At 44.3% G+C, this 24,915-nt stretch overlaps 1 protein-coding gene across 1 annotated transcript in view; it reads right to left on the bottom strand.

Annotated features, from left to right (window-relative positions):
* PI4KA (phosphatidylinositol 4-kinase alpha) overlaps positions 1 to 24,504 on the bottom strand; it is an 81,109-nt gene extending 56,605 nt beyond the window's left edge. Inside the window, exons 1-19 of the mRNA XM_066609565.1 lie at positions 24,321 to 24,504; positions 20,346 to 20,462; positions 18,875 to 18,968; positions 16,824 to 16,912; positions 15,870 to 15,942; positions 15,381 to 15,640; positions 15,046 to 15,115; positions 14,589 to 14,737; positions 14,410 to 14,475; positions 13,307 to 13,403; positions 11,528 to 11,719; positions 10,139 to 10,239; positions 8,975 to 9,104; positions 7,615 to 7,744; positions 6,049 to 6,144; positions 4,765 to 4,948; positions 3,359 to 3,462; positions 2,152 to 2,320; positions 223 to 273 (exon numbers count right to left, since the gene is read on the bottom strand). Of these exons, the coding sequence (XP_066465662.1) occupies positions 223 to 273; positions 2,152 to 2,320; positions 3,359 to 3,462; positions 4,765 to 4,948; positions 6,049 to 6,144; positions 7,615 to 7,744; positions 8,975 to 9,104; positions 10,139 to 10,239; positions 11,528 to 11,719; positions 13,307 to 13,403; positions 14,410 to 14,475; positions 14,589 to 14,737; positions 15,046 to 15,115; positions 15,381 to 15,640; positions 15,870 to 15,942; positions 16,824 to 16,912; positions 18,875 to 18,968; positions 20,346 to 20,462; positions 24,321 to 24,488 (2,340 nt within the window). The 5' untranslated portion in view covers positions 24,489 to 24,504. The remainder of the gene's footprint in view (positions 1 to 222; positions 274 to 2,151; positions 2,321 to 3,358; positions 3,463 to 4,764; positions 4,949 to 6,048; positions 6,145 to 7,614; positions 7,745 to 8,974; positions 9,105 to 10,138; positions 10,240 to 11,527; positions 11,720 to 13,306; positions 13,404 to 14,409; positions 14,476 to 14,588; positions 14,738 to 15,045; positions 15,116 to 15,380; positions 15,641 to 15,869; positions 15,943 to 16,823; positions 16,913 to 18,874; positions 18,969 to 20,345; positions 20,463 to 24,320) is intronic.
* Positions 24,505 to 24,915: the final 411 nt, after the last annotated feature.

The following is a 24,915-nucleotide window of genomic DNA, read 5'->3' on the forward strand; positions in this document are numbered from 1 at the left end:
GAGGTCACTACACCTCACCAGTCTGACTCAGTTTACACTTAGTTTACTCCAGTTTGACAAGATTACTCAGACACATTTTCAGCAAATCTCTCCATTAGAAAGATGCTCGTTATCTTTCTTCCTTCTCATGTTAACTTTCTCCCTCCAGTTATCAAACATACAGCTTCCAAACACCATGTGCTACTTCAAAACTGTAAACAAAAGAGTCTTTAAAACACTCACCACAGCAATAACAGGAATTAGCACACCCAGGTTCCCTGCACTGCTAGATGCCTAAAAAATTGGGGAGTGGGGGAGAAAAAGGATCGTGAGCATTTCTTAAGTTGGAAAAAAAAAATCAAGTTATATTCATGTTCAAGTCTTCTTTAGCTTCTCACATATAGTCTATGTATAGCAAACTAACTGCCCTGTTGCTACAGTTGGATCTTCAAAAGCCTGAACTGGGATCCAATGAAATACAAAGCCAGTAATGTGAGTTGTCCAACACTTCACAGGCAAAAGATCAAGTCAATGGCAGAACAAGTTCTGATCTATTTGACACAGGTCTGAGGAAACAACATGGGCCCTCTGCTTTTCCCATAATGCAATGGTTTCCAAACAGATTGCGATCATAGCACCCTTCTTTTGTGGCGGCCTCTTCTTCCCACCTCTCCTGGATGCTTCCGTTTTGGATGGTGGCACCTGGGAGAGCCAGGAAGGCCACCGGAGACATCCTGCAGCACCTCTATGAGTTTACTGTGGCACCCTCAGATGCTGTAGCACACAGCTTGGGAACCACCACCATAACTGCTCAGGGGGAACCTGCCTGTAGCCGATGGGCCCATCTAGGCTAATTTGGGGGTGGTTTAAACTCAGCAGACCTTGGATGTAGTTGTGTGCAAGGAGCAATTGTGTGCAAGGGCTTCTGCCCCCGATACAAACACACCTCTTACCCCACATCGTAGGGATATTGCCAGACCCCTATTCATTGCTGCGGGTAAAAAAGAAAATTAACAGCTTTTGATGTCCTTCTTTCTGAAGTGACTGAGCGAGGTCGTAGCTCAAGGGCAGAGTAAGTCCAATGTGCGATGCCCCACCTTCAGCCCTGGAATTACTAGTTAAAAGGTGCTTGGGTGTCAAGGTTGGCAAAGATCTTGGATGGCTGCTGCTGTAGCTGTACATGATACTAAAGCAGGTGGACTAAATCCACACAAAAACACTTTGTAAGTGAGGCAGTGCGGAGGTAGGAATGCATAACTGCCATTTTAATCAGGGCAAGCCACCAATTATGCCCAGAAGCCAAAGCGGCTTAAAGAGATCATACTACCAATTACATTAAAAGGAGAAATGAAATCTAACTGTGGAACCAGACAATCAGGTAGGAGGCTGAGAGTGCAGCCATACATTACAGGGTTCCTTCCTACTGTGTGCAGGGGATACATTTGAAGTGTCAGGGACTTGCCATGATACCGCTCCCCCTGTAGCCCTGCCCCACAGAAACTATATAGCCAGAACAATTGACTTTAAATTTCTTCATTTGAGTGTTCTTTTCTCCTGCCAGTTATTCCTATTCTGAAATTATACAATTATCCATCTGTATCTGCGGGTCTGGATTCCACTGATTTCCAGGTGAATGAGCCACTTCCAAGTTGCATGACCCCCTCCCTCCCTTGGCCCTGGCTCACCCAGAATGCATTGTGCAATCCATTCTGTTGTGAGCCAGGGAGGCAGTTGAGCAATCTAGAAGTGGCTTCTGGAAGAACAGGAGACTGCCGGGCAGCCCTGAAAACAGCGCGATTTTGCAGCTCAAAGGTTGGGAAACTTATTTTCTCACTTATTTCAACTGCATTCAACTGCAGTATCCGCTGGCATCCATGGGGGGAGGGCTAAACGACTGCCCTTCATTTAAAAACTACATCCCAGACCTTTCAGTAGTATGGGAATCTATAGGAGGATCCCAGATCTATAGAATCTATAGGAGGATCCAGAACTCCACCCCCACCCCCCCGTCTACACACGTGCATGTACCCATGACAGTGGCAGTCTGTGTGTATGTGTGTCAGCTCTGGGCCATGCTCAAGATCCCACAGCAAACCAGCCTCAAGACTGCAGCACTCAGTGCAACCAGCTTTTATCCTGAAGATCCACAGAGGGCTGAACGTCCCAGCTTACCTTAAGCGCTGGACCTTTCTCACTTGCCCTCTCGCTGGCTCTCTTCCCTTCGAGCCCAAGCTGCACAAAGAGCTCCAGCAAGTTCATCAGTAGTTCATCCACAAGGTGCTCCCCCTGGATATTTGCTGCTATGTTAGCCAAAGCATTAATGACTGCTAAGGAGCAGTGCCTGGTGATAAAAAATACAGAGAGAGAAAAATAAACTCAACATTTAGATGAAATATTTCCTAGCTTGTCTTCAGCAGCATTAAATCAGTACCAAATACAAAGGCAATGGTAACATTCTAAAGTTGGCAAATACATGAAGGATTTATGAAAACTAGTAAGACGTTAACCCTGCAGTTGCCAGCTGCTTAACCCAGAAGTGCCGATGACACGATAATGCACTACATGACGATGTCATCAGCATTTACTTCTAATTTCACTCCTGGACTGAGACCCTAAAAATTGAAGAAAAACCCCACAGTGAGGGCGGGTGGGGCCAAACTAAGCACATGTAGCCCTCAGCTCATCAAGCAGAGCCTCTGCTTTGCAATCTGCCCACAACTCAAAATGTTATTCAGAAAAGGATTTTGGGAACCTCTGCGTTAACCTGAAGAAGGGACTCAGAGTTTGAAAAGCATTTTAAAACATTAAACGTATGCTTGTGGATATGGATATGGCATACTGTTTGCTAACGGTAGCATACAGGAAGCATTAAGAGAGACCAACCACTGCCGGCATTAAAAAAAACTGATATCAAAAGGAAAAAATGTGGAAAAACTGAGAAAAAAAACTGGAAAAAATGTGAGTGGCAGGAGGGATCTAATAAGGAGGGTCAAATAATGAAATAACAAAAAGAAAGAAAGAAAGAGAGAGAGAGAAAGAGAAAGAAGAAAGCGAGAGAGAGAAACAAAGAAAAAGAAAAAGAAACAGAGAGACAGAGAGAAAGAGAGAAAGAAAGAGAGAGAGAAAGAAAGAAAGAAAGAAAAGTACAGGTACCAATGAGAATGTAAGAGTAGCCTTGCTGGAACAGGCCAAAGACTGACATCAATCAGCATCCTGTTTCCCCACTGTGACCGACCAGCAGAAGCTGTAGAAATCAGTGCCAGCTTCCATATTAAAAAATGTGGAAGCTGGTATTCTGCAAACGTTTTTGGGAAAAACCCAACAAGTTTCAGGGAGGAGCACATATCTGTATGTTCAAGTGAAATATTCCAATGATTACCTGTATCCATGGTCCTTATAGTCTTTCGTGGCAGAGTACACAATTGAGCTGGCTTTAACGCTGATCTGCTGAAACAGATTCCAGACTTCCTGGTAAATATATTGCTGGATGAAAATAAAAAGGAAATAAGCCGTGAGTACTAAAGCCTGAAAGAAAGATCAATATACCACAAGGATTACAGATGAATTTCTAGCCTATTCTAAGTCTGTAATGAACACTTTCCATCTAAATCTCTACTGTGATGGGACCTACTCAGTTTCTCTGGGCAATTATCCAGTCTGACCAGGGAATCTGGAGGGAAAAGTTTATAGCACAGTTTCAGAGACCGAGAATCCTTTAAGTCGCATGGCACAGCCAAAAGACATAGGGGTTTATCCCCCCCAAAATAAGATGCTTAAATCCCATTGAAATTAATAGGCTTAGCCTCACTGATCTCCATTGGACTTAAGAATGACTAAGGGCACAATCCTAACCAACTTTCCAGCGCTGAGTTAAGGATAATGCAACTCTGAGGAAAGGCAACAAACACTGCTTTACCTTGAGGAGGCCTCCATGACTGCCCCCCAACTGCAGGATGCAGCCCTTTGGCACAGTTGTGCCAATGCTGCAAAATTGGTTAGGATTGTGCCCTAGATTTCTTACACTGCAATCCTATACTTGTTTACTCAGAAGCAAGTTTCACTGTGTTCATATGCACAGCTACATATGCACAGGATCATGACTAGTAGCCATTAATAAACCTGTTGTCCGTGAATTTGTCCAATACCACGTTAGTGCCATCTAGGATAGAAGCAATCCAATATCTCACTGTAGCGAATGAGTGTGTACACACAGCCAATCAAACCATACAAATAAAAATGTATGACTGCAAGTATTCTTAAGAATATTTATATACAGCTTTTGAACAAGAAGCTGTAATATAAATAAGAAGCTGTAAATAAATATAAAGCTGTTTGAAAGCTGTATATAAATATTCTTAAGAGTACATGCAGTCATGCATTTTTATTTTGCACAGCAAAGTCAATCAAGGGTCTTTCAATGAAACTGACAGGTCTCCGAAGAATCGAGTATGGCCAGACCTTGCATTTTCATCTGATTCAGGACCAGAGCATGGATGAAAGTAAAAAATGGATACATATCAAAGCATAGCCTTATTTAGCCTGCAGATTTTGGCTGGCGAAAAATGTAAATAACTATGTAATACATGCCAATGTGTGTGAAACCTAAACAACAGAAATGAAAGAAAAATAGACATAAGAATGTTGATGAAGGTGGATGAAACTGAATGAAAGAGAAAAGTATCTGAACAAAATTTTAAATGTGGTTATAACTGAAAATGGCTGAAAGAGCAAAATGATGAAAGTCAAGGTACTGCTGTACACTAGAGACAGTCCACCTGTTCTTACATTTCCAGTGATAACTAAACAGCCCAGCTGGTCAATAATCAGCACATCAAGAGGAGAAGGTGGCTGACAGAACTTCTGCTGAAGGATCTGAAGAATCGGCTCCATCACTTTTGGGGTGTCCCTCAGTGCCACTGCAATGTGCCCCAGTGCGCGGATGGTGTGATCAGGAATTAGATGCGCTTCCCTAGCAAGACATGAACACAACAAAATTATGTTCGCATAACCATTTAAAAAATGTTTTTAAAATGCATTTTTTTAATTTAAATAAAAACAAATTGTCTCTTCCTGCTTCCAATATCAGCAGGTGTGAACAACGGCTTATGTCAATATACAGAGTGAACTCATAAACCAGTCTTATTTCTACTTATCTAATAGGAGGATTAATTACCCCCCCCTTCCAAAGGTCATTATTTGCCTTCAAATAATTATCTGCAGCAAACAGAAGAAGACAAGGGGAAGACAAGAAAATGGCATGCAAGGAACAAGTTAAACATCCTTGAGCTGCTTTTTGGTCTGTGTATGTATGTGTGTATAGGTATCCCCCTATACATTCCTGGCAGCACAGAGATTGAAACCTCAGATAAGAGAATCCTATATTTACTGTGGTGCCAAGCACTCATGTCTCTTCCTCTGCAGAACACTAGAAGAGGAAAGTAACAAGCAGGTAGCCTAAACACTAGAAGAAGGAGACAGCCAGAATGCTAGCAGGAAGCTGACTCCCTTGTCTAGTCTTCAGGCTGCCTGCAAAGGAAGAGACATGAGTGTTTGGTGCCACCGTAAAGGAAGACAAATAGGTAATGGGCGTGGGGGTTATGGGGGGGCACAGAGAACTGCAGATAAGTGAATATGCGGATGCGAGATCCACCAATATGGGGGGAAGCCTGTACACACACATACACACAACTCTTTCTTGATTAAAAATATTTATATCCTCCCTTCTGCATCTAAATGAAGGCATTCAAGATGCTCCAATGAGGAAGCCAACAGAGATCTTTACTATTGTCAGCGCTTCCAAAAACATGCTGAAGGTAATGTGCTGTTTGGTCCAAAGACATGAATAGAGAAGGACGTAAAAATAAATGCCTGACCCACACTTTTGAAAACCTCTGAGCATATGGTCACTAACAGGAGACCCATAAGATGCATCGCCTCATTTCCTCCAGGCTTACAAAGACACATGAGAATTTTACACCCAAACTTTCACCCTTGGCAGAAAGATAGGGCAAAGTTACCATCAGATCAGCCCCTTACCCAGCAAGAAAATATCATGTTGTCATTTCTTACTTGTCACTCTCCTGAGATATGTAGAGCCGGTTGGACAAACTAGCCAGGAAGGCTTCGACAATGACTGGGTCTACAGTCAGGCCAGCTTTCAAGCACCTGCAAGAGAAAATAAGCACTGTCAAAAATTCAGCTATGAAGACCTCCCCTTTTTCAGTTCATACACATTTCAGTTCTAAAAGCACTAAGCAGTAGCAAGAAGGATGGTACTCGAGACCTGCAGATTAAATGGTTCAACATGTAATGTTGCACATATGATCGATGAATGACCAGGAATGACCCAATACAGTGTGCGAACCAACCCCAAGAGGAACTTGTTATGCTAAGCCTGGTTTTGCTAGCACTCAGGAAGGTCTTGAGTGGAAGTAGCACCTTTAACAAGTCTCACTTTGCCTACCAAACCTGGCATCATTTTGTTCCCTTAACTACCAAGAAGAACAAAGCTTTGCTACAAATATCAGAATGTACTGCTGTGTTACGTCTGTTGTGGCAAACAGAACAAGCCTGGTGGCATCTTTTAAAAAAAAAGATTTATTTATAACGCACAGTATTGTCCATACCACAATAAACCAGTTCATCTTTAAAGTGAACCATGTTGACAATGATTTGTGCAACATCTGAGTGCGTGGCAGTCGGCGACATTTCAAGATAGGAAAACAAAATGTTTGTACCAAGCAACAAACAAAAAGGTGATGCAGGTTGTGGAAAGAGGGGGAGAAGGGCTCCTGGGAGGGTGAAACTTGAGGTAGTGCCACAGGTCAGATATGTGCCAGGACTTATGCTAAGGCAACAAGGTCTGTAAACCATTGCCCATGGGGACACTTAACAGGTTACGAGGGAAGGGCCAGTGGCTGCAACAGATGGTCTTTTTTCTTCCCCCAGTGTCGTTTTACAATTCCCAGATGTCCTGTCCTCCAAACTCTGCATCAAGGGCTGAGACACTCAGGAATTGTCAAATAGTAGAGGGAATAGGAAAAAACCATACTGGCTGTTGCCACCTACTCCTTGCTGCCTCCCAGTAAACCAGGAACTGGGCAGGCAGATGAGCAAGAATCCTCCTTCACCACTGAAGCCACAGATGAGTGATTTTCAGTGGGTGTGCTGTGGCAGGTCCGTGATTGAAAAAAATCACTGAAGAAGTCTTCTAGGTTCTGTGACTCTTTTTTAAGGTACCTGACTAACGAACTGACAATCCCTCTTCCTCCATCAGCTCTGCCCTAACCCTAGAAGAGGGACAGAGAATTTGTTACTATAGACAGCTGACCTAGAAACATAGCTGCAGAAGAACCACCCAGAAGCTGAAAGCGACATCACAAGAGGCAAAGACCATAGTGTACTGTGAGAAGAAAAACACTGAAGGTTGCCAGGGACAGTGGCAAATGCACAGAAACCATTTCCTTGCTGCAATGGAGGAACTTTTCCTATGGCTCCACAGAGAACCTAAACTGAGATGCCTCAAACAAGCCTTGCAAAACCCACACTTCTGAGCCTGTTAGCCATGAGAACAAAACACTCTTTGTAACATGCCTGGACAGGGCTCCCTTCCCATCTCTGAGCTCGGCTCATTACCTGCAGATGTTATCGATTGCAATGTCCCGGAGCTGCTCGTACATGGAGGCTTGGCTCTTCTTGCCCGACAGGACGCTGACGGTGGACTCAGCATGCTCATTGGTGATGCTGATCTTGATGTCATTCCCACCTAATGGGACAGGGGGAGCCAGAGACAACGCTGGGCTATATTTTGATGCATAGAGAAAGGCATCTACTTCCGAGAAACTCGCTGTTTTGAATGAAAAATAATTCCCACTTATCCCAAGTCAGGTCCTTGGGTCATCTTATTCAGCACTATGCAACATGACTTGGGAGAAGCTTGCCAGAATTTCAGGCAGGAATTTCTCTCTGCTCTACTGGGAGATATAACCAGGGATTGAACCTGGCACCTTCTGCATCTCCACTTTGGGAGAGCATGGCGGTTAAGAGACTGGGGGCCAAATCCTATCCAATTTTCCAGCGCCGGTGCTGCTGTGCCAATGGGGCATGTACTGCATCCTGCGGTGGGGAGGCAAACATAGAGACCTCCTCAAGGTAAGGGAACATTTGTTTCCTTCCCTTGGGACTGCATTGCGGCTATACTGGTGCTGGAAAGTTGGATAGGATTAGGCCCTGAGCTGTGAATCGGGACCTCCCAGCTTCAAATCTCATCTCAGCAATGAATCCTTACTAGGTGGCTTTCAATCAGCCTTTCCCCTCTCAGCCTCAGTTTTTCCCACACAGCAGACAATAATACTGACTTGCCTTCCAGAATTGTTGCAAAGGTTACACCAGAAGATTCCAGTTGGATCAGGCCAAGGGAGCTTCTAGTCCTGTGGCCCATCAGATGTCTCAGGGAGCACACACGACAGCAAGAGACCTGCATCCTGTTGTCACTCCCTTTCACCTGGCATTCTGAGGTAGCCTACATCTAAAACTAGGAGACTGCATGTACCCATCCTGACTTGTAACCTGTGATGGACTTTTAACTTCATAAATTTGTCCAGTCCCCTTTGTAAGGTATGTAGTAAGGTTTCATCACCACATCCTGTTCCACAGAAGTTCCACAGATTAATTACACTCTGGGTAAAGAAATATTTTCTTTTGTCCTAACTCTCCCACCTCTCAGTTTTGGTGGATGTCCCTTGGTTCTGATGCTGTGCAAGAACATCCCTCTTTCCATCCCCTGCATAATTTAAACAATATACAATGTGGTTGTGTACACTCAAAAAGTACTACGCAAAAGTAATAACTCGGCGATCGAATGCTCCATCCATTACAGTCTATACAGTTTAATTTATACAGTTAAAGCTTCTTGAAAACCGAAGTTTTTAGCAACAAAGATAGCAATGTAATTGGTAATCACACTTTAGGAAATATTAGGAGAGAAGAAAAGTACCTGTTGTAAATTGATTGTGGTACTTGTAAAGTTTCACCAGGACTGGAGAAGGGATGACAAGGAAGTCTCTCAAAGAGGGAGTAACAGAATGAACCACCACCGGGAACCTCTCGCATAAGCGGCCTAAACCCTGGGAGAAGCGAGCGATGGTATCACACGGCAGGAAAGCAAAGCATCAACACACCAGTGATAGCAACATACAGATTCACAGCAAAACCCGAATGATTTGCGTGCCTACGGCCCAAATCCTAACCAACTCTCCAGCTCTGGCGTAGCTGTACCAATGGAACGTGTGCTGCATCCTGCAGTTGGGTGGCACTCACGGAGGACTCCTCAGGGTAAAGGAATGTTTGTTCCCTCACCTCAGAACTGCATTGCCCTTATGTCGGTGCTGGAAAGTGGGTTAGGATTGTGCTCTACATGTTTGAAAACCAAAAATAAAGTATTTATTTTGAGTATCCCTTATCCAAAATGCTTGGGACTAGAAGTGTTACAGGTTTGGGAATATTTGCATGTATATAAGGAGGTATCTTGAGGATGGGACCCAAGTCTAAACACAAAATTCATTTATGTTTCTTATACCCCTTATACCCATAGCCTGAAGACAATTTCATACTATGTTTTTAATAGTTTTTTACATGAAACAAAGTTTTGAGTGCAACTCATCACCTGAAGTGAGGAGTGGAATTCTGCATTTGTGGCACCGCGCTGGCGCTCAAAATTTTTTGGATTTTGGAGCACTTCAATTTTTAGATTAGGGATGCTCAATCTGTAATGAATTCTGCATCCCTGAAAAGACTGCCTAGGACCGAAGTGTACATGTTTGCAGTTCAAAGAAAAACATTTCACATAAATGATGAAGTGTGATAAGTTGAAATGACAGGGAAATAAATTTAGGCTAGGCATAACCAAAAAATTCCGGACTGCAAGAGCTGCCTGGCGGAGCAGTCCGCCTTGTGCAGTAACAGGCTGTCCCTCACTGAAAGTTTTCAAGCAAAGGCTGGATGTTCAACTCTAACACTCCATGTCTCAGGAGAAAACAAACAGGACACGGTTTGTTTAGTACATTCAAACCAGCCCACTCTCTCTGTGACAAGAGGAAATAAAAGCCGCTGAATGTTTACGTGATTCCTGGAAAGGTCAAAAGGGATTTTCTTAGCAGACCTGAAGACAGCAGATGAGAAGTGGCAAGTGAGCTATGATCACTTTGCTGGAGGTCTTCGACTGCAGCTTTTCTGACAGCTTGATGCACAGGTTTTCTGCCCCTGGTTCCCCAAAGGAAAAATAAAAAGCATTAAGGAATATACTTGCAGATCGCAAAGAAAATCTTTTCTAAATGCCAGTGATGTGTATGGTTACATCCCAAAAAGAACAGAAGTAGCAGTTGGAAGCACTTGGTCACTCTAGGAAAAATTCATCAATTGAACTGGGCGTTTCACAAACCACTTAAAACAATAGTTGCAATCCAGTGCTCAGTTACCTCTGACTAAAGCCCAGGAATTCTCATGGACCAAAGAATTACAGGAGCACGTGAAGTGCTGCACCATGCCACAGAAGTTGCTGGTGGCTTAAATGAATGATCACCCAAGAAGTAGTTGATTCTCCACTGAAGTGATAAGATCACAAGCACGCAAGTCTGCACACAAGACTCTAAAATGGCCAGCCATCCTGCCCGTAACAGCACAAAAAGAGGCAGGACAACATAATAGGGGGCTGCTTTCTGGATGTGAAGCTCTTTGGTTTAAGAAGATGCATTCTTCTTAAGGGACAAGGGATAAGTTCCAGCTGCTTCCATGGATAACAGAAACAGTGCAGCAAACCCTACTCATATCTCCCCCATCATGCTCATGAGTCACTTCTTTCCATTTGCTAAGGCTTTGCAAAACACAGTTTTTTTGCTTTGCTTAAACAACACTGTGAAAATGAAAGAAAACACTGAGAACGCTAGACTTAGAGCTGCTAGACTAACAGTACAGGACTTACACTACAGGAGGCAACAGAGAGAATCCTAACAAGTAGTGAACAGCAGAGGAAGAGCACAACAGGACTCCACTTCCTATTAGTTCTCTCTGTTGCCTTCTGTAGTGTTAATCTAGCACAGTGCTTTTCAACCTTTTTCATCTCACGGCATACTGACAAGGCACAAGAATTGTCAAGGCACACCGTCGGGTTTTTGGCAATTGACAAGGCACACCATGCTGCCAGTGGGGGGCTCACATCCCCCATTGGCTCTACTAGTAAACAATCGTCTCCCAAATTCCTGTGGCACACTTCTGAACCACTCATGGCACACCAGTGTGCCATGGCACAGTGGTTGAAAAAGGCTGATCTAGCAGCTCTAAGTCTAGTGTCCTTGGTGTTTGCTTCCATTTTCACAGCGTTCTGTAAGCAAAGCAAAAAGTTTTTTTGCAAAGCATTGTCAAATAAAGACATGAGCACAATAGAGGGGCTGAGAACTGCAGATAAATGAAACCAAGGATACAGGTTAAGTGGATACAGGGGGACACCTGTATGACTGGAAACACTGGAAAAGACTATGCATGTCGTTATCACCTTGCTCATCTTTCACAGCCCACACCATGAGATCCACACAGGCTGCGTTTGCCTGGCAGCGCAGTTTCAGTGGGTTCAGCTCGTTGTGTAGCCGGTCGACATCGTGAAGGATTTTCTGAAGCTCCGACTGGCTGCTGTTGAACTGCTCCAGCACAAAATCATGAATTTCCTTCACAAATGAGTTTGGGAGATCTGAGAGGGTGAAGATAGGGAAAACCAAAAACACTCAGAGTGGCCATAAACTGAACAGAGAGAACATGAGAGAGAGGGGTTAAAAGACATTGAATTGTATCCTAAGATCGGTTAGGCATGATTATCCTATGCATGTCTGCTTATCTGGTGTGCTCCCTGGGGCATTTGGTGGGCCGCTGTGACATACAGGAAGCTGGACTAAATGGGCCTGTGGCCTGATCCAGTGGGGCTGTTCTTATGTTCTTAACTACAATTCCCAGAATGCCTTGCAGGTCTTCTTGTTATCTGGTGTGCTCCCTGGGGCATTTGGTGGGCTGCTGTGAGATACAGGAAGCTGGACTAGATGGGCCTATGGCCTGATCCAGTGGGGCTGTTCTTAGGTTCTTATGCTCAAAAGTAAGCCTCGTGGGTTGGACCACAGAACATTCTAATTTCTTAATTGGTGCTGAAATAAGTATATATTGATAAGACACACCAACTTCCACCAACACACCAAGTATGCATAATTCCCTCCCACAAAATTTCCATTCAATACAACCAGTTCAAATTTCAATACCAGTCTGCATAATTCCAAATGTGGAGTGTTCAACCTTTCCATCCAAAAAGTGCCTATCAGTGTTCAAATGCAAAAGGGACTTTCTTCAAGGTAGGAACACCAAACACTTTTCAAACACAGTTCAAACTTTCTCCTATCAGAGTCTTCAAACAGAGTGCTGCAATCAGCTAAGTTGTTGGCTAGCCAGTTTCTGGTTTCTTGATACAAAGATTTAAATCATCTCACCAACTCGGCCTGCAACTAGCTGTGCTTACAGGTAGAATATGAACATTCATTCATGAAAAGCTAAGGCTGGGAAAGACCCTAAAAGGCACCACAGACTATACCAGGGGTGGCCAAACCAAGAATCATGAGGCTCTTTGACATAAAATGTGTGGCTCTCGGAAATATGTTGGCTGAGCTGCTTTTTTGCTTCATAATTAATATGAAAAGGAAATAAGAAATGTTTAAGTTGTATAATTAGTTGTCAGGTATAAACTGAGAGTCAACTGCATTAAAACACAAGTTTCATGTTCATAATGAGTAAATGCTTCATTGCAGCTCTCAAACATTCAAAGTTAATTGTATGCGGCTCTTACACTGAGCAAGTCTGGCCACCCTGGGGCTATACTGAGCTAGATGGATCACAGCCTAGTCTGTATAAGGAAACTTTGTATGATCTTATGAGAAGGAATGGGTTGGGTCGGTAGAGTTGGGGAGGGAAGGTTATTCCAGATATGTTCTATGGCACAAAGACAGGAACCAAAAGAGTGTAATTTTCACATTTGGTCATACTAATTAAGTAACAGACAGATATACAAACAACAAAGCCTCATGCACGTATTCAAACTGATGAAAGCAGATTTCTTACAAGGCAAGACACTATATATTCATCTCTGGCAGACTCCAGAATGCAGCCTTTAAGATGGTTCTGGATTCCAGCTTAAGAACCTCTCATTATACAGCTTGTCAACTGCATGCAAGACATGCTCACCAAGCATGAAACCACACAAGTTCAATTCTAACACTAAGACATCAAATATCACACCCACCTTTCATATAGTATAACGTGTCTCTCAGCATCTTAAACTGGGCAACGTAGAGAGGATCACTGAACATTTTGTAGTACAAATCTGCATGGGGATTCATCTACACGAAGATCAAGGAAAAGATTTTTGGTTATACCTGATAGTTCAGAAACTGATACAGCCACTGAAGATAATTTTTTTTTATTGCAACACATAGAACAGTCCTTCAGCTCCTTTGCATGGCTTTTGTGAAAACAAGAGTCACAAATTGCATGAGCACAATGAGACTTTTCAGAATTCCTATGCCAAGAAACAAACACAAAAACTTATCCCTCTCCAGCATTTTATATATTGGGTTGTGTCCTAAAATAGCACAGAGTGCAGTTCCACAGTTGGAAGCTCAACATTTTACCTTCACAACAACCCTGTGAACTAGATTAGGCCAAGGGAAAGTAGCAGGCCCAAGGACAAGATCACTCAGTAAGCTTAACAAATGAATGGAAATTTGAACTTGGGTCTTACCAGGCCAAGACACTCTACCCAATATACCACACTCTTATTACCTTGAAATCAGGATTAGACAGATTGATAGCGGAAAAGTCCATCACAGGTTACAAGTCATGATGATTTTATGCAACCTCCGGGTTTAAGAGGTAACCAATTTCTGAATGCCAGGTGCAAGAGAGAGGACACAGGTGTTTTGTTGCCTGTGTCTTCTCCAGAGACATCTGGAGTGAGATACAGGAAGATGGACTAGGTGGGCCCTCGGCCTGCTTTAGCAAGGCTTTTCTTACGTACCACACGCTCTCTGGTTATTAGCCAATCAAATTGCCAGAGAAAAGTGACTTTTTCTGATCAAGCTTCACAATTCTTCACTTTTAAAAAAATATATAGTGAGGCATAAATAAAACACATTACCCAGGCTAACATGCAACACTTATTTCCACATTCCTCGCACTATAAATAACCCTTAACTTTCAAACATGCACAAATATTTATTGCGTATTTTGTTAATGCTCCAGGTCAGTCTTTTGAAAGTGCTACCTTTCCTAATCTGAACAAAGACTGTCTCAATTTTGGGGGCGCATTTCAAAAGGAACAAGTCAGGCAGCATAAAGGTAACACACCTCAAGAACCTCAGGAACAACTGCATCTAAGTTCTTGAGAACGGAATCCCCAACAATCTGTTTTACCTGAAAGACACAAACACAAGATGCCACTTTTGAGCAATGGTGTTTTACAGGTGTGTTATTTTTCCCCTCCTAAACACGTACATCCTACAGAGTTTTTGAACTGACAAACGTACCATGTTCAACAGCTCACGGAGCATCTCTAGAGGAATGGAGAACTCCTTGTTGTTAACGCCATTAAAGAGGGGGGAAACTGAGAAGCTGGAGCTGATGGTGGAGAAATAATAAGCAGGATCCACTGCACTCCCATCAGGTAGGTAGGATCCTTTATATTTCAGAACAAAAAGAACAAGAGAGAGAAAATATGTAGGATCAAGTTATTCAGAAAGCTTGACCATCGTGCCTTTGCTATCTAAAGCTCAGCAGATGCCAGCACATTTGGCACTGCTGTCAACCGGAGAAGCTTCCTGCCCCCCAATTTTTCTTGAAATCTTTCATCTTCCCTCAAACTGGACCCTGAGAGTATAGGCCCTTACTATACCATTTCTCCTTCCTCCCCACCCCAGTTTTGGCCAAGATCAATTCTGGCTAAAGGCTGTTTGGTATTATCAGAGTTGCAAAACAACCACCTACCTTCAAAGTATTGCACGGCGGTTCCTCCAGGGGAACTGGGCGGAGGAGGAACTCCACGTTCGGGGCTGACCTGAAAACGACAACGCAACACACAAAGTAGTGATAAATTTCACACCTGTAAAGTCCATCTTTATCTAGGGAAAAAAATGCAAACTCCAATTCATATATTCCAAAAGGCATCAACAGCCTTAAATTCTTTGAAGTCAATGGCTTTTATCCTACATGCAGAGGAAGATCACCCCTGCCCTCTTGCCCAATCTCCCCTGCAGCCCCAAAAGTCTGCTCCTGAATGCTGCAAATTCCTATATTTTATTCCAAAAAAAGTTTCGGCAAACCTGCGTGATGCTGGATACGCTGCTGGTCTTTCTTTTCAAAGACCCTTCTTGGCAGACTGAGAGCAGAGAGTGGGGAAGGATGGACCTGAAATCGTTAAAAGAGCGCCTGCGAATCCCATCCAGCTCACAGGGGGTTTTGAGGGAATGTGGAGACACCTTCGGGAAAAGCTTCGACAGGAGAGACTCTTCCGAGTTGCTATAGCGGCCAAATGCTCGTGAAATCCCAATCAGGCAAGGCACAGCATATTTGCACAAATATTCTGGAAAACACAAACAAGAAAGGTCATTTCAGAAGGCTCTGTGACGCTCCATGCTTTCTTAGAGGGACTGCTACACGAGTAGAGCTGGCCCATCCGTTAGGTCAACTGAAGCCATCGCCCCAGGAAGTACATTGGCAGGGGATGCCCATCCAGTCCACCCACTTGCTTCCATTGCTCTTTGAACTGCGCACCTGAATTTCACAAATGCTATAAGTGAGGTTTTTAATACCTTTATCCTGGATCTGTGGAGACTGGCACATTCCCAGCAGGACCTGCATGACTTGTAAAATTGCTTCCAAAACCTAAAAGGATCAAGACAGATATCTTTTTAAAATCCTGTGAACTTTGTCCGAGAGGGTACAGTAAATCAAAGATGCCAATTCATAATTTAGCTTCATACACAAACATTGTGGAAACCATGGAGTTTTTCCATATTTAATAAGTTCAAATGACCCCTCACTGTTCGTTCACAAAACGGTCCCAGATGGCAGCTTTAACAGCAAACAATTCAGCTCAAGTTATGAAAATCTCTTGCGTGTTTACTGGGCAATATTTTGTAGCTCAAAACTAGGAATATGCAGCAATCACCAGCAAAATACATCTATGATCCAATCAATACTTTAAACCACGGGTATCAAACATAAGACCCGCAGGCTGGATGCAGTCCACAGAAGCTCTTTATCCTGCACGTGTGATAACTGAGCTCTCCTGTCACCACCACCTGAGTGCATCACTGCTGAAAGAGCTGCCTATGTGATAATTTGGCTCTCCTAAATCATGAAAATATGATCAAGATTTGCATATTTTCTCTTGCAGCTAATGAATTCCTAAGCAAAGAAAAAGTGCTTATTTCTGGTCACCACCTACTGAATGACATCACTTCCTGCTTAATTACATCACATCTGGCCTTCAGCAGGTGTTGTGAACGCTATTTGGCTTGCTGTACGAGTTTGACACCCCTGCTTTCAATAGCAACATCTGTGAGAGAGGCAGTCAGTCAAAGCATAATTTAGAGATGCTTTTTATTGAGCTGCCTTTAAGCTATTTGACCACACAAGCTTTGACATGACTTGGCATTCCAAGATCATGTTGCGGTAACTTCTTCACTTTGGGGAAACATATACAAGGAGGCATATTAGAAGTGCTTGCACTGCACTGCCTGAGACCTTCAGGTGAATATTACCTGTTCTCGTATAGTGGCGTCCCTGTATGCCACATCTGACAACAAGGTCACCAAACAGAAGCTGAAGTTTTCGGCAACTGGTAGCAACCCTAGAAGACAGAACAGGGTTATCAAAACCACAGTGACAACTCCAAAACCATTATAAGGCACAAGTTTTTAAGCACCTCCAGGTGGTCAGTCACCTTGTCACTGTGGTTAGGTTTACAACTCCAAGCCATTACAAAGCATAGCCAGTATCCAGGAAGAGCCATAGCTCTTTGGTCAAGGTAGAAAAGGCAACAGGCTCAATTGCTGGCATCTCCAACTAGGGCTGGACAAGACCCTTGTCAGAAACCCTGGGGAGCCACTTCCAGTCACTGGTGATAATTCTGAGCTAGATGGAGCAACAAGAGGACTCAGAAGGCAACGGTTTTATTGTTCCTATAAGGCAGCCCATAAACTAAGGGCCCAATCCTATCCAACTTTCCAGCACCAGTGTAACCGCAATGCAGCTCCGAGGTAAAGGAACAAATGTTCCCATACATTGAGGACGACTCTGTGACTGCCTCCCCACCACAGGATGCAGTGCACGCCCCACTGATATAGCTGCACCGGCACAGGAAAACTGGATAGGATTGGGTTCTAAGCCAATAGCAACCACAAGGACTTTCCATGTAATTGTTTCTGCTCTACTATATGATTAATAAGATGTAGAACACTTTCCCAAGCACATGAAAGCTGCTTACCAAGAGCTGGACAAACACTTAAATCAGTGATTTTCAACTTTTTCTTCTCATGGCACACTAACCTCTGTGGTTTTGCCTCTTGTGATGTCATTTCTAGAAGGCTCTTCTAGGTTCTGCTGTTTCTAAGGGGACAATCCTAACTAGGTCTACTCAGATGTAAGTCCTATTTTATTCAGTGGGGCTTATTCTCAGGAAAGTGTGGTTAGGATTGCAGCTTAAGGCAACTGTCTGTAGTAACAAATTGTCCCTCTAAATGGAAGAAGAGGGACAGACAATTTGACACTACAGTCCCGTATGCCAATAAAGGTTTCGGAATTCGGACACTACAGTCCGTTGCCCTAGAAACAGAGCCGCAGAACCCAGAGGATTTTTTCAGCAGTTTTCAAACACTGTGCTCCAAACTCCTGCAACACACCTGCGGATCTTTCAAGGCACACTGGTCGAAAATCACTGGCTTAAACCAACACAACAGGAGGAAAGGAGTGGCAAAACTCCAAGCGTGCAAACACAGAGTTTACTACAAAAATGTTTTCTGGCTACACCCAGCATGTTTCAGCAAGATTGCTCTACTCAGGGATCCAGAAAGAGATATTGGCGAGGGCAAAAAATCCCCATTAACTGCAGTAGTCATAGCAGACTCTATGTCAGAGGCATAACTTTTGTGCCCTCTGATGAAGACCATTTTAGTAATGCACTCTGGGTTTTCACAGAAAATATTTTTGTAATAAATGTTTTATTGGTTGCACCCTATGAAGTTCTGTTTCCCCTTGTGTTGCAATCCTCACCCTCCTTTTCTTTCTTTAAACTAACTGAACTATACACCACTAATGTGGGTCTTTTCTCATGGAATCAACACTGTCCCAAAGAGGGCATGATTCCATAGGGAAGACCCATACCAGTGGGCCCCAGCCACCTCCCCAGCATTCTCATAGCCACAGGCCAGGCATCCACGAAGACCCCCTTCCTATACAGCCAGAAGAGCATCAAACAGTCACTTCTGTAAGCTACTGATTTTGAGGAAGGTCCTTGTTTGAAAGCAACAACCTTTCTGAACCTAACTAGGGCTTCAGAGCCTGGAAGCCCTACAAGCAACTTCAATTTGACAGAAGAACAGCAGGAAAGAAATACAATAAAATAAGAGTTTTGTAGTTGATAATGTCAAGGAAGAGCCAAAGCCAAAACAAAACAACTGCCTACCACATAAGAGCAGTTACATTGCACTGAAAAAGCACAAGTGAAATTGCAACTTCTGCTTCATATTTTAACTGCAAAACAAAATGATTCCCTAAGTCTTCCCTGTTGACAAAACAATGACAACAAAATCACCTCGGCCTTTCCGTGAATTGCTTTCTTCTATCCATTGTACTTTGGAAAGGCCCCTCAACAGCCGGAGAAGATAAGGAATGAGAGTATCTTTATGCTGGAAGGGAAGTAGAATGGGCATTAGTAAACAAAATAAAATGAGCATAGATATGACATGCAAAAGGAGAAGGAAGGGAAATTCCCTTGTTTGTAGTATGAACGCAGTGTCCAAGTATTAGTCCCACAGTTTCAACATAATACACAGCTACAACACCCAATTAAATCTGCTGCTCATCAAATTAAAACACTCCAGTCCAGCCAGGAACTAAGGGCTCAATCCTATCCAATTTTCCAGCACCGGTGCAGCTGCAATGCAGCCCCAAAATAAAGGAACAAATGTTCTCACTCCTTAAGGAGGCCTCTGTGACCACTGCCCCACCACAAGATGCAGTAGACACCCCATTGGCACAGCTTCACTGAAACTGGAAAACTGGATAGGATTGGGCCCTTAGACCACTATTGCTTCTTAGAAGCTGACTGTGCACCTCACTTTTGTCATTTCATGCCTTAATAGGATATAGAAAGAATAGCAATAAATCTAAACAGTATGAGTTGCATGCATATGTGCTCCCAGATATTCACTCTCTCTCAAACAGAGGAGGCATGCAATTTCCACAGAGATCATGATTACAAAAGAGGCATCAAATATGGTGCATTCAATCAGAGCCAGCTCCAAACCTCCTAATGCCAGAAGGAGCATGCCAAAGTAAAACCCACAGGCATCCATCCAGCGGCACCACAGCTGTAAGAACATAAGAGCCCCACTGGACCAAACCAAAGGCCCATCTAGTCCAGCCTCCTGTATCTCACACTGGCCCACCAGATGCACACAAGACAGCACTCCCTGCATCTTGCACTCCCTGGTCTCTGGCATTCAGATAGCCTATTTCTAGAACACGAAGGTTGCATATACGCATCATAGCTTGTAACCAGGGGTGGATGTTTCCTATACCAATCTGTCCAATTCCCTTTTAAAAACATCCAGGTCAGATGCAAGCACCACATACTGTGGCAAGGAGTTCCACAAATTAATTACATGCTGGGTAAACCAATATTCTTTTGCTGCTGCTGCTCATGCACCCTAGTTTGGAAAAGGAAGTGGAGAATGAAGTTGGTACGGAGGAGACTGGCAGGCTTTAGAGGAGCACAGAGTGGAAGCAAGGCAATCATGAGCAATAACAGTCATTTAAATCCGATTGTGTCTCACATGTGCAGAAATGGAAGGATTCTTGGGCAAATCGCATTATTCCCACTACAACCGACAAAAATTAAAACAGGATTAAAAACGCAGCCAAGTTCTTCGTGATCTATTGCAGGCCTGCTGGTTTCATATCTAGTTCGAGCCGCACCTCAGGCAAAAGCACGCTGGGCCTTCCTCAGAGCACCAGCACTCTCACTGCTTACCAAGCTGCTTTTAAAAAAGGTAAAGACACACCTGCAAGTCAGACTCAATCAGGAAGATTCCCAGAGCGATCACAGCATCCCTGCGACGCTCGTCTAGCTGGAAAACCCCATGGATATCCACTGGACACATGCACAGTAGCTTCTGAACCTGCAGGGAAAAAGAAAGAAGATGTGTGAGAATGCTTATTGTAAAGAGGAACACATGACTCCATACATCTTCCCTAAAGTGAGTTTTTGGCTCACAAAAGCTTACACCAGAATGAATCCACTAGTCCAGGACTAAAACAACCAAGAATCTTGTGTGGCACCTTAAAGACTAACAGCTTGGCTGTGACGTACCCTTATAGATGACGTTGGCTCGAATCCACAGAAAGGCTATGTCTCTTGTTGGCCTTACAAGGTATTGAGAGGCCCTTTCGCTGCATTTGCATGAATCCCACAGTCCAGACCCAAGTTATTCAACTAGCTTATTCCCTCTGCAGGCAGAAATGATTGCCTAACCGTGCACTGGGGCAATACTTTCTTCATACAGGCACTGCAGTTTCTCAAGAAGGTGTGCCTGTTTACTACTTAAGTCTTCATAATGAAACAGAAACTCAGTCTGCCAGATCTGTGCCTTTGGATCCCTTTCATTCTCACTGCACGCTCAAAACTAATTGCAGGCACAAACACTGCTATGAAAAAGAAACCCAACAACCCAGAAAAGAGCATTAAATATGAACAAAAGCTTTAGAACACAACCTTCTTTATCCAAAATGGCAATAAAAACCAACGTTTCTAGGGTGTTACTGGGCAACCCTGTAGATGAAGCATATTAGGTAGCTTAGCCCAGAAGCAAGCTAGCAAATTATACTGGAAGCTCTGCAAGAAATTGCAGCCTGTTACGTAAGAGGCATGAACGCGTTCTCCTTAATCATCCACGTCCTGTTTCATTTCTCCAAAGATGGCAATTAAAGGCTTGCTCCCCAATTAAAATGTCAAAACTAGATTTGAAAACGGGCCTTCCACCAATCTATGTGAGCTCCTTCATAATACGCAAATGACGGGGTTTCTGTGGGGTTTCTGGGGCACTCCAAGCATTTGGATACTCTTGATCAGTGATTTTCAACCTTTTTCATCTGGCGGCACACTGGGAAGGCACTGAAATGGTCAAGGCACACCACCAGCTTTTTGACAAGGCACACTGTGCTGTCGATGGGGGCTCACACCCCCAATGATCCTATTGATAAATGACCCTCTCCCAAATTCCAGCAGCACACACGGAGACCATTCACGGCACAGCAGTGTGCCACGGCACAGTGGTTGAAAATGGCTGCTCTTGACTCTTGACTGAAGAATACCCAAATGCTTGGGGTACCCCAGAGACCCCACTGAGCCAAGTTCAGCAAGGTAACGGTAAGTCAGTCTGCACTTCTCAGAGCTGTGCACAGGATTAAGGAGCATAGCATTTGTTTAAGACTGAAACCAACACAATGGGGAAAGCAGCTAAGAGTTACTGGTCAGACGTGCCCTTCTCTTAGACACGGTGACAGGGGTGTGTCCCGTCCTTCTTGGACAGAGTTTTTGGGTGCAACATCCTGCACGTGGGGAGCCCGTTGTCCACCATGGGGATCTGGCCTCACAGGTAGCCTGGAGCGAAAAGATCTACAAGAGTAACTGACCCAGGTGAGAGATAGGAATTAACAGAGATAGCCAGCTAGCTTTATTATTTTATTGCTGATGTTTCCTAGATGTTTATGCCTCTAGCATTTGCTGCCTTACTGTAACTTTATGTAACCTTATGTACTTAATAAACTAAAATCTCTTTTACCAAGTTGTTTCATTGTCTGTTGAGGACAAAGGTTCAGAATCCTGCCTAGCCATTCAGCAAGCTACCAAGTGCTCATTGAGGTCTAGTAACTTGAGGACTGAAGCTTTAATTGGAGAAAGCGCTCAGTGCCTGCAAAGGATAGAGTTAAGCCTAGAGGTCTCAGTGTCCCTGGACTGAGGCACTGGCACATACAGGGTGGTAGCAGTACTACTGAACAGGGGGTCTTGAGGGCTTTAGGGTTTGAGAGCCAAGAACTCTGAGCACCCTAAACCCCCTAAGTTTGCGACACATGGCCATCACTGATAGACCTGAATACCATTAAATGGTCTGAACCCTTTTCAAGTGGTGAGTCATCTCATTATACAACCACTTCCATCATATGGGGGGGGGTGATGCAATGAACTCTTGCACCGAGTGACAAACCCTACTAATGCCTCTATGCCGAATTCTACTCCCACTTACCCTGTGGTGCACCAGCTACTGCCTCTGCCATTTCTCCTCCTACTCCCTGGATTTGAAAAGGACGAGGGCAGTAGAGTGGAAGAGGAAGTGTGGAGTAGGAGTGTGCTGGGCTACAGCGTTAGGACTTACTCTCCACAGTTCCTCTGTTGCTCAGTTCTTCCCCTGCTTTTTGGAATCTAGGAAGCAAGAGGAGGCATGGATGCAGGCAGGCAGATGGGTGCAGGAACCCCACAAATCTGCCACTCAGTCAGCCTCATGGATGGGGTCAGCTCTAAGAAATCCCTACTTAGCCATGAAACTCCTTTGGTGACCTTGGGCCAGTGTCTCTCTCTCTCTCTCTCTCTCTCTCTCTCTCTCCCCACCTATCTCACAGGGTTGATGTATGGTCTAGTACTGGAGGGCTCCATCATGGAGGGATGATGCAATGAGCTCTTGCACCCCTAGGGTGATTCAAACCATAGTGACACCTCTGCATAGAATTGGGATCTAAGGGCTCAGTCCTATTCAACTTTGCAGTGCTGATGCAGCCCTGAGATAAGGGAACAAATGTTCACTTCCCTTGGAGTGGACTCCAAGATTGTAGAGTACACTGCATAATGTAGCATGCAGGTTGTGCCTTGCTGTTGACTGGGATTCTGTTTTGGAAACCCCAACAGATAAAAAAAATCAGCAGATACCAAATCAGTGGAAAAAGAGTTTTAAAGACATACTTCTGAGTTTCTTGCTCCTCCATTGTTGCCTCAGAATGCATTGGTATAGATGCTATACCACACTCAGCTCCTCTTTAAATTAGCAGGGGGAGAGTAACTGGCCCTCCTCACCCCAGCAGTATGTTTTCTAGTGGCTGTCTGATGGTGTTCTTTGGCATCTTTTTAGATCGTGAGCCCTTTAGGGACAAGGAGTCATTAGTCATTTGATTTTTCTCTGTAAACTCCTTTGTGAACGCTTTGTTGAAGAGTGGTATATAAATACTGTTATATAAATAGTGTTATATAAATAGTGTTATATAATAGTGTTATATAAATACTGTATATAAATATTATTAATAATAATAATAATAATAATAATAATAAATTGATGCAATCTGGGGCAACAATGGAGGAGCAAGAAACCCAGAAGTGTGTCTTTAAAGCTACCCTTAACCCTGAGAAGCCTGCAGCTGGTTCAGTTTAACAGCATGAAGGTAGGAAATGTGATTATGGTGTTTTTTTTCCTTATTACAAGGTTAAAGGTTGATCAAATCAGTGGTGAGTCAAATCAGTGGATACCAAGGTCTTACTCCTGGGGCTTACTCCCAGGAATGTGCAGATAAGATGGCCACCTAAGAACCTGATTCTATGCATGTCTATTCAGAAATCCCAAATGAGTCAATGGGACTTACTCCCAGGAAAAAGTGGATAGGACAGCTACCCAGGAGCCCAATCCTATGCATATCTACTCACAAGTACCATTGTAGTCAATGGAGTTTACTGCCAGGAAAGTATGGATAAGGCAGCTACACAAGAGCATGATCCTATGCATGTCTACTCAGAAGTAAGCCCCACTGTAGTCAATGGGGCTTACTCCCAGGTAAGCGTGGACAGGGTGGCAGCCTCGGGGCGGCCCCAGCACTGCCTGCAGCTCCCACCGGGCTCAGACTCAGCTGGCAGCCGCTCCCCACGTGACAGCCCCTCTGACGTCACCGCCCAGTCCGATGACGCCACCGCCCAGTTCGATGACGTCACCTCCCCTCACCTTCTCCAGCGGGGCGGGCCTCTGGACTGCCAGCGAACGGGCGAGCGAGAGGACCGTGTTGAAGTAGAAGCCCCGCGAGGAGCCCGGGCTGGACGGCTTCTCTGTCCGCGCCGCCGTCACCGCCGCAGCTGTCGCGGCTGCCGCCGTGGCCACGGCCAGAGCCGACATCTTGTCGGGGGGGCGGCTGTCACCGTCGCAGCGCCGCCTCAGCCGCACCTCTCGCGAGACTTCCGCCGCCTTTCGCGAGAATTCCGCCTCCTGCCATAAAGCTGCACATTTAAAGTGCCTTATCAAAGCCCTAGAGCGGCACAAAGACTCAACTTCCGGCAACACATCCGTACCGAAAGTGTGAGCACAAGGGTGCGTCGCTCTAGGCTTGGCACCTCTATGGTAAAAAGACATTTCACGCCCCTCCTCTGGCTTTGGTCCTGTCAGTGGAGGAGCGAGCGTCACCACCAAAATGGCGCCACCCATGGCGACTTCATTTCCGCCCTTTGCACTCACAAGGAAACATAACGCCCAATAGTCTCTTTTTTAAAAATTGCCCCCTTCTGAATATTATAATGGCAGCTGTTATTTTCCCAACGACATTCAC

Source organism: Tiliqua scincoides, chromosome 14 (assembly GCF_035046505.1).
Source record: "Tiliqua scincoides isolate rTilSci1 chromosome 14, rTilSci1.hap2, whole genome shotgun sequence".
In the NCBI taxonomy this organism is placed as follows: Eukaryota; Metazoa; Chordata; class Lepidosauria; order Squamata; family Scincidae; genus Tiliqua; species Tiliqua scincoides.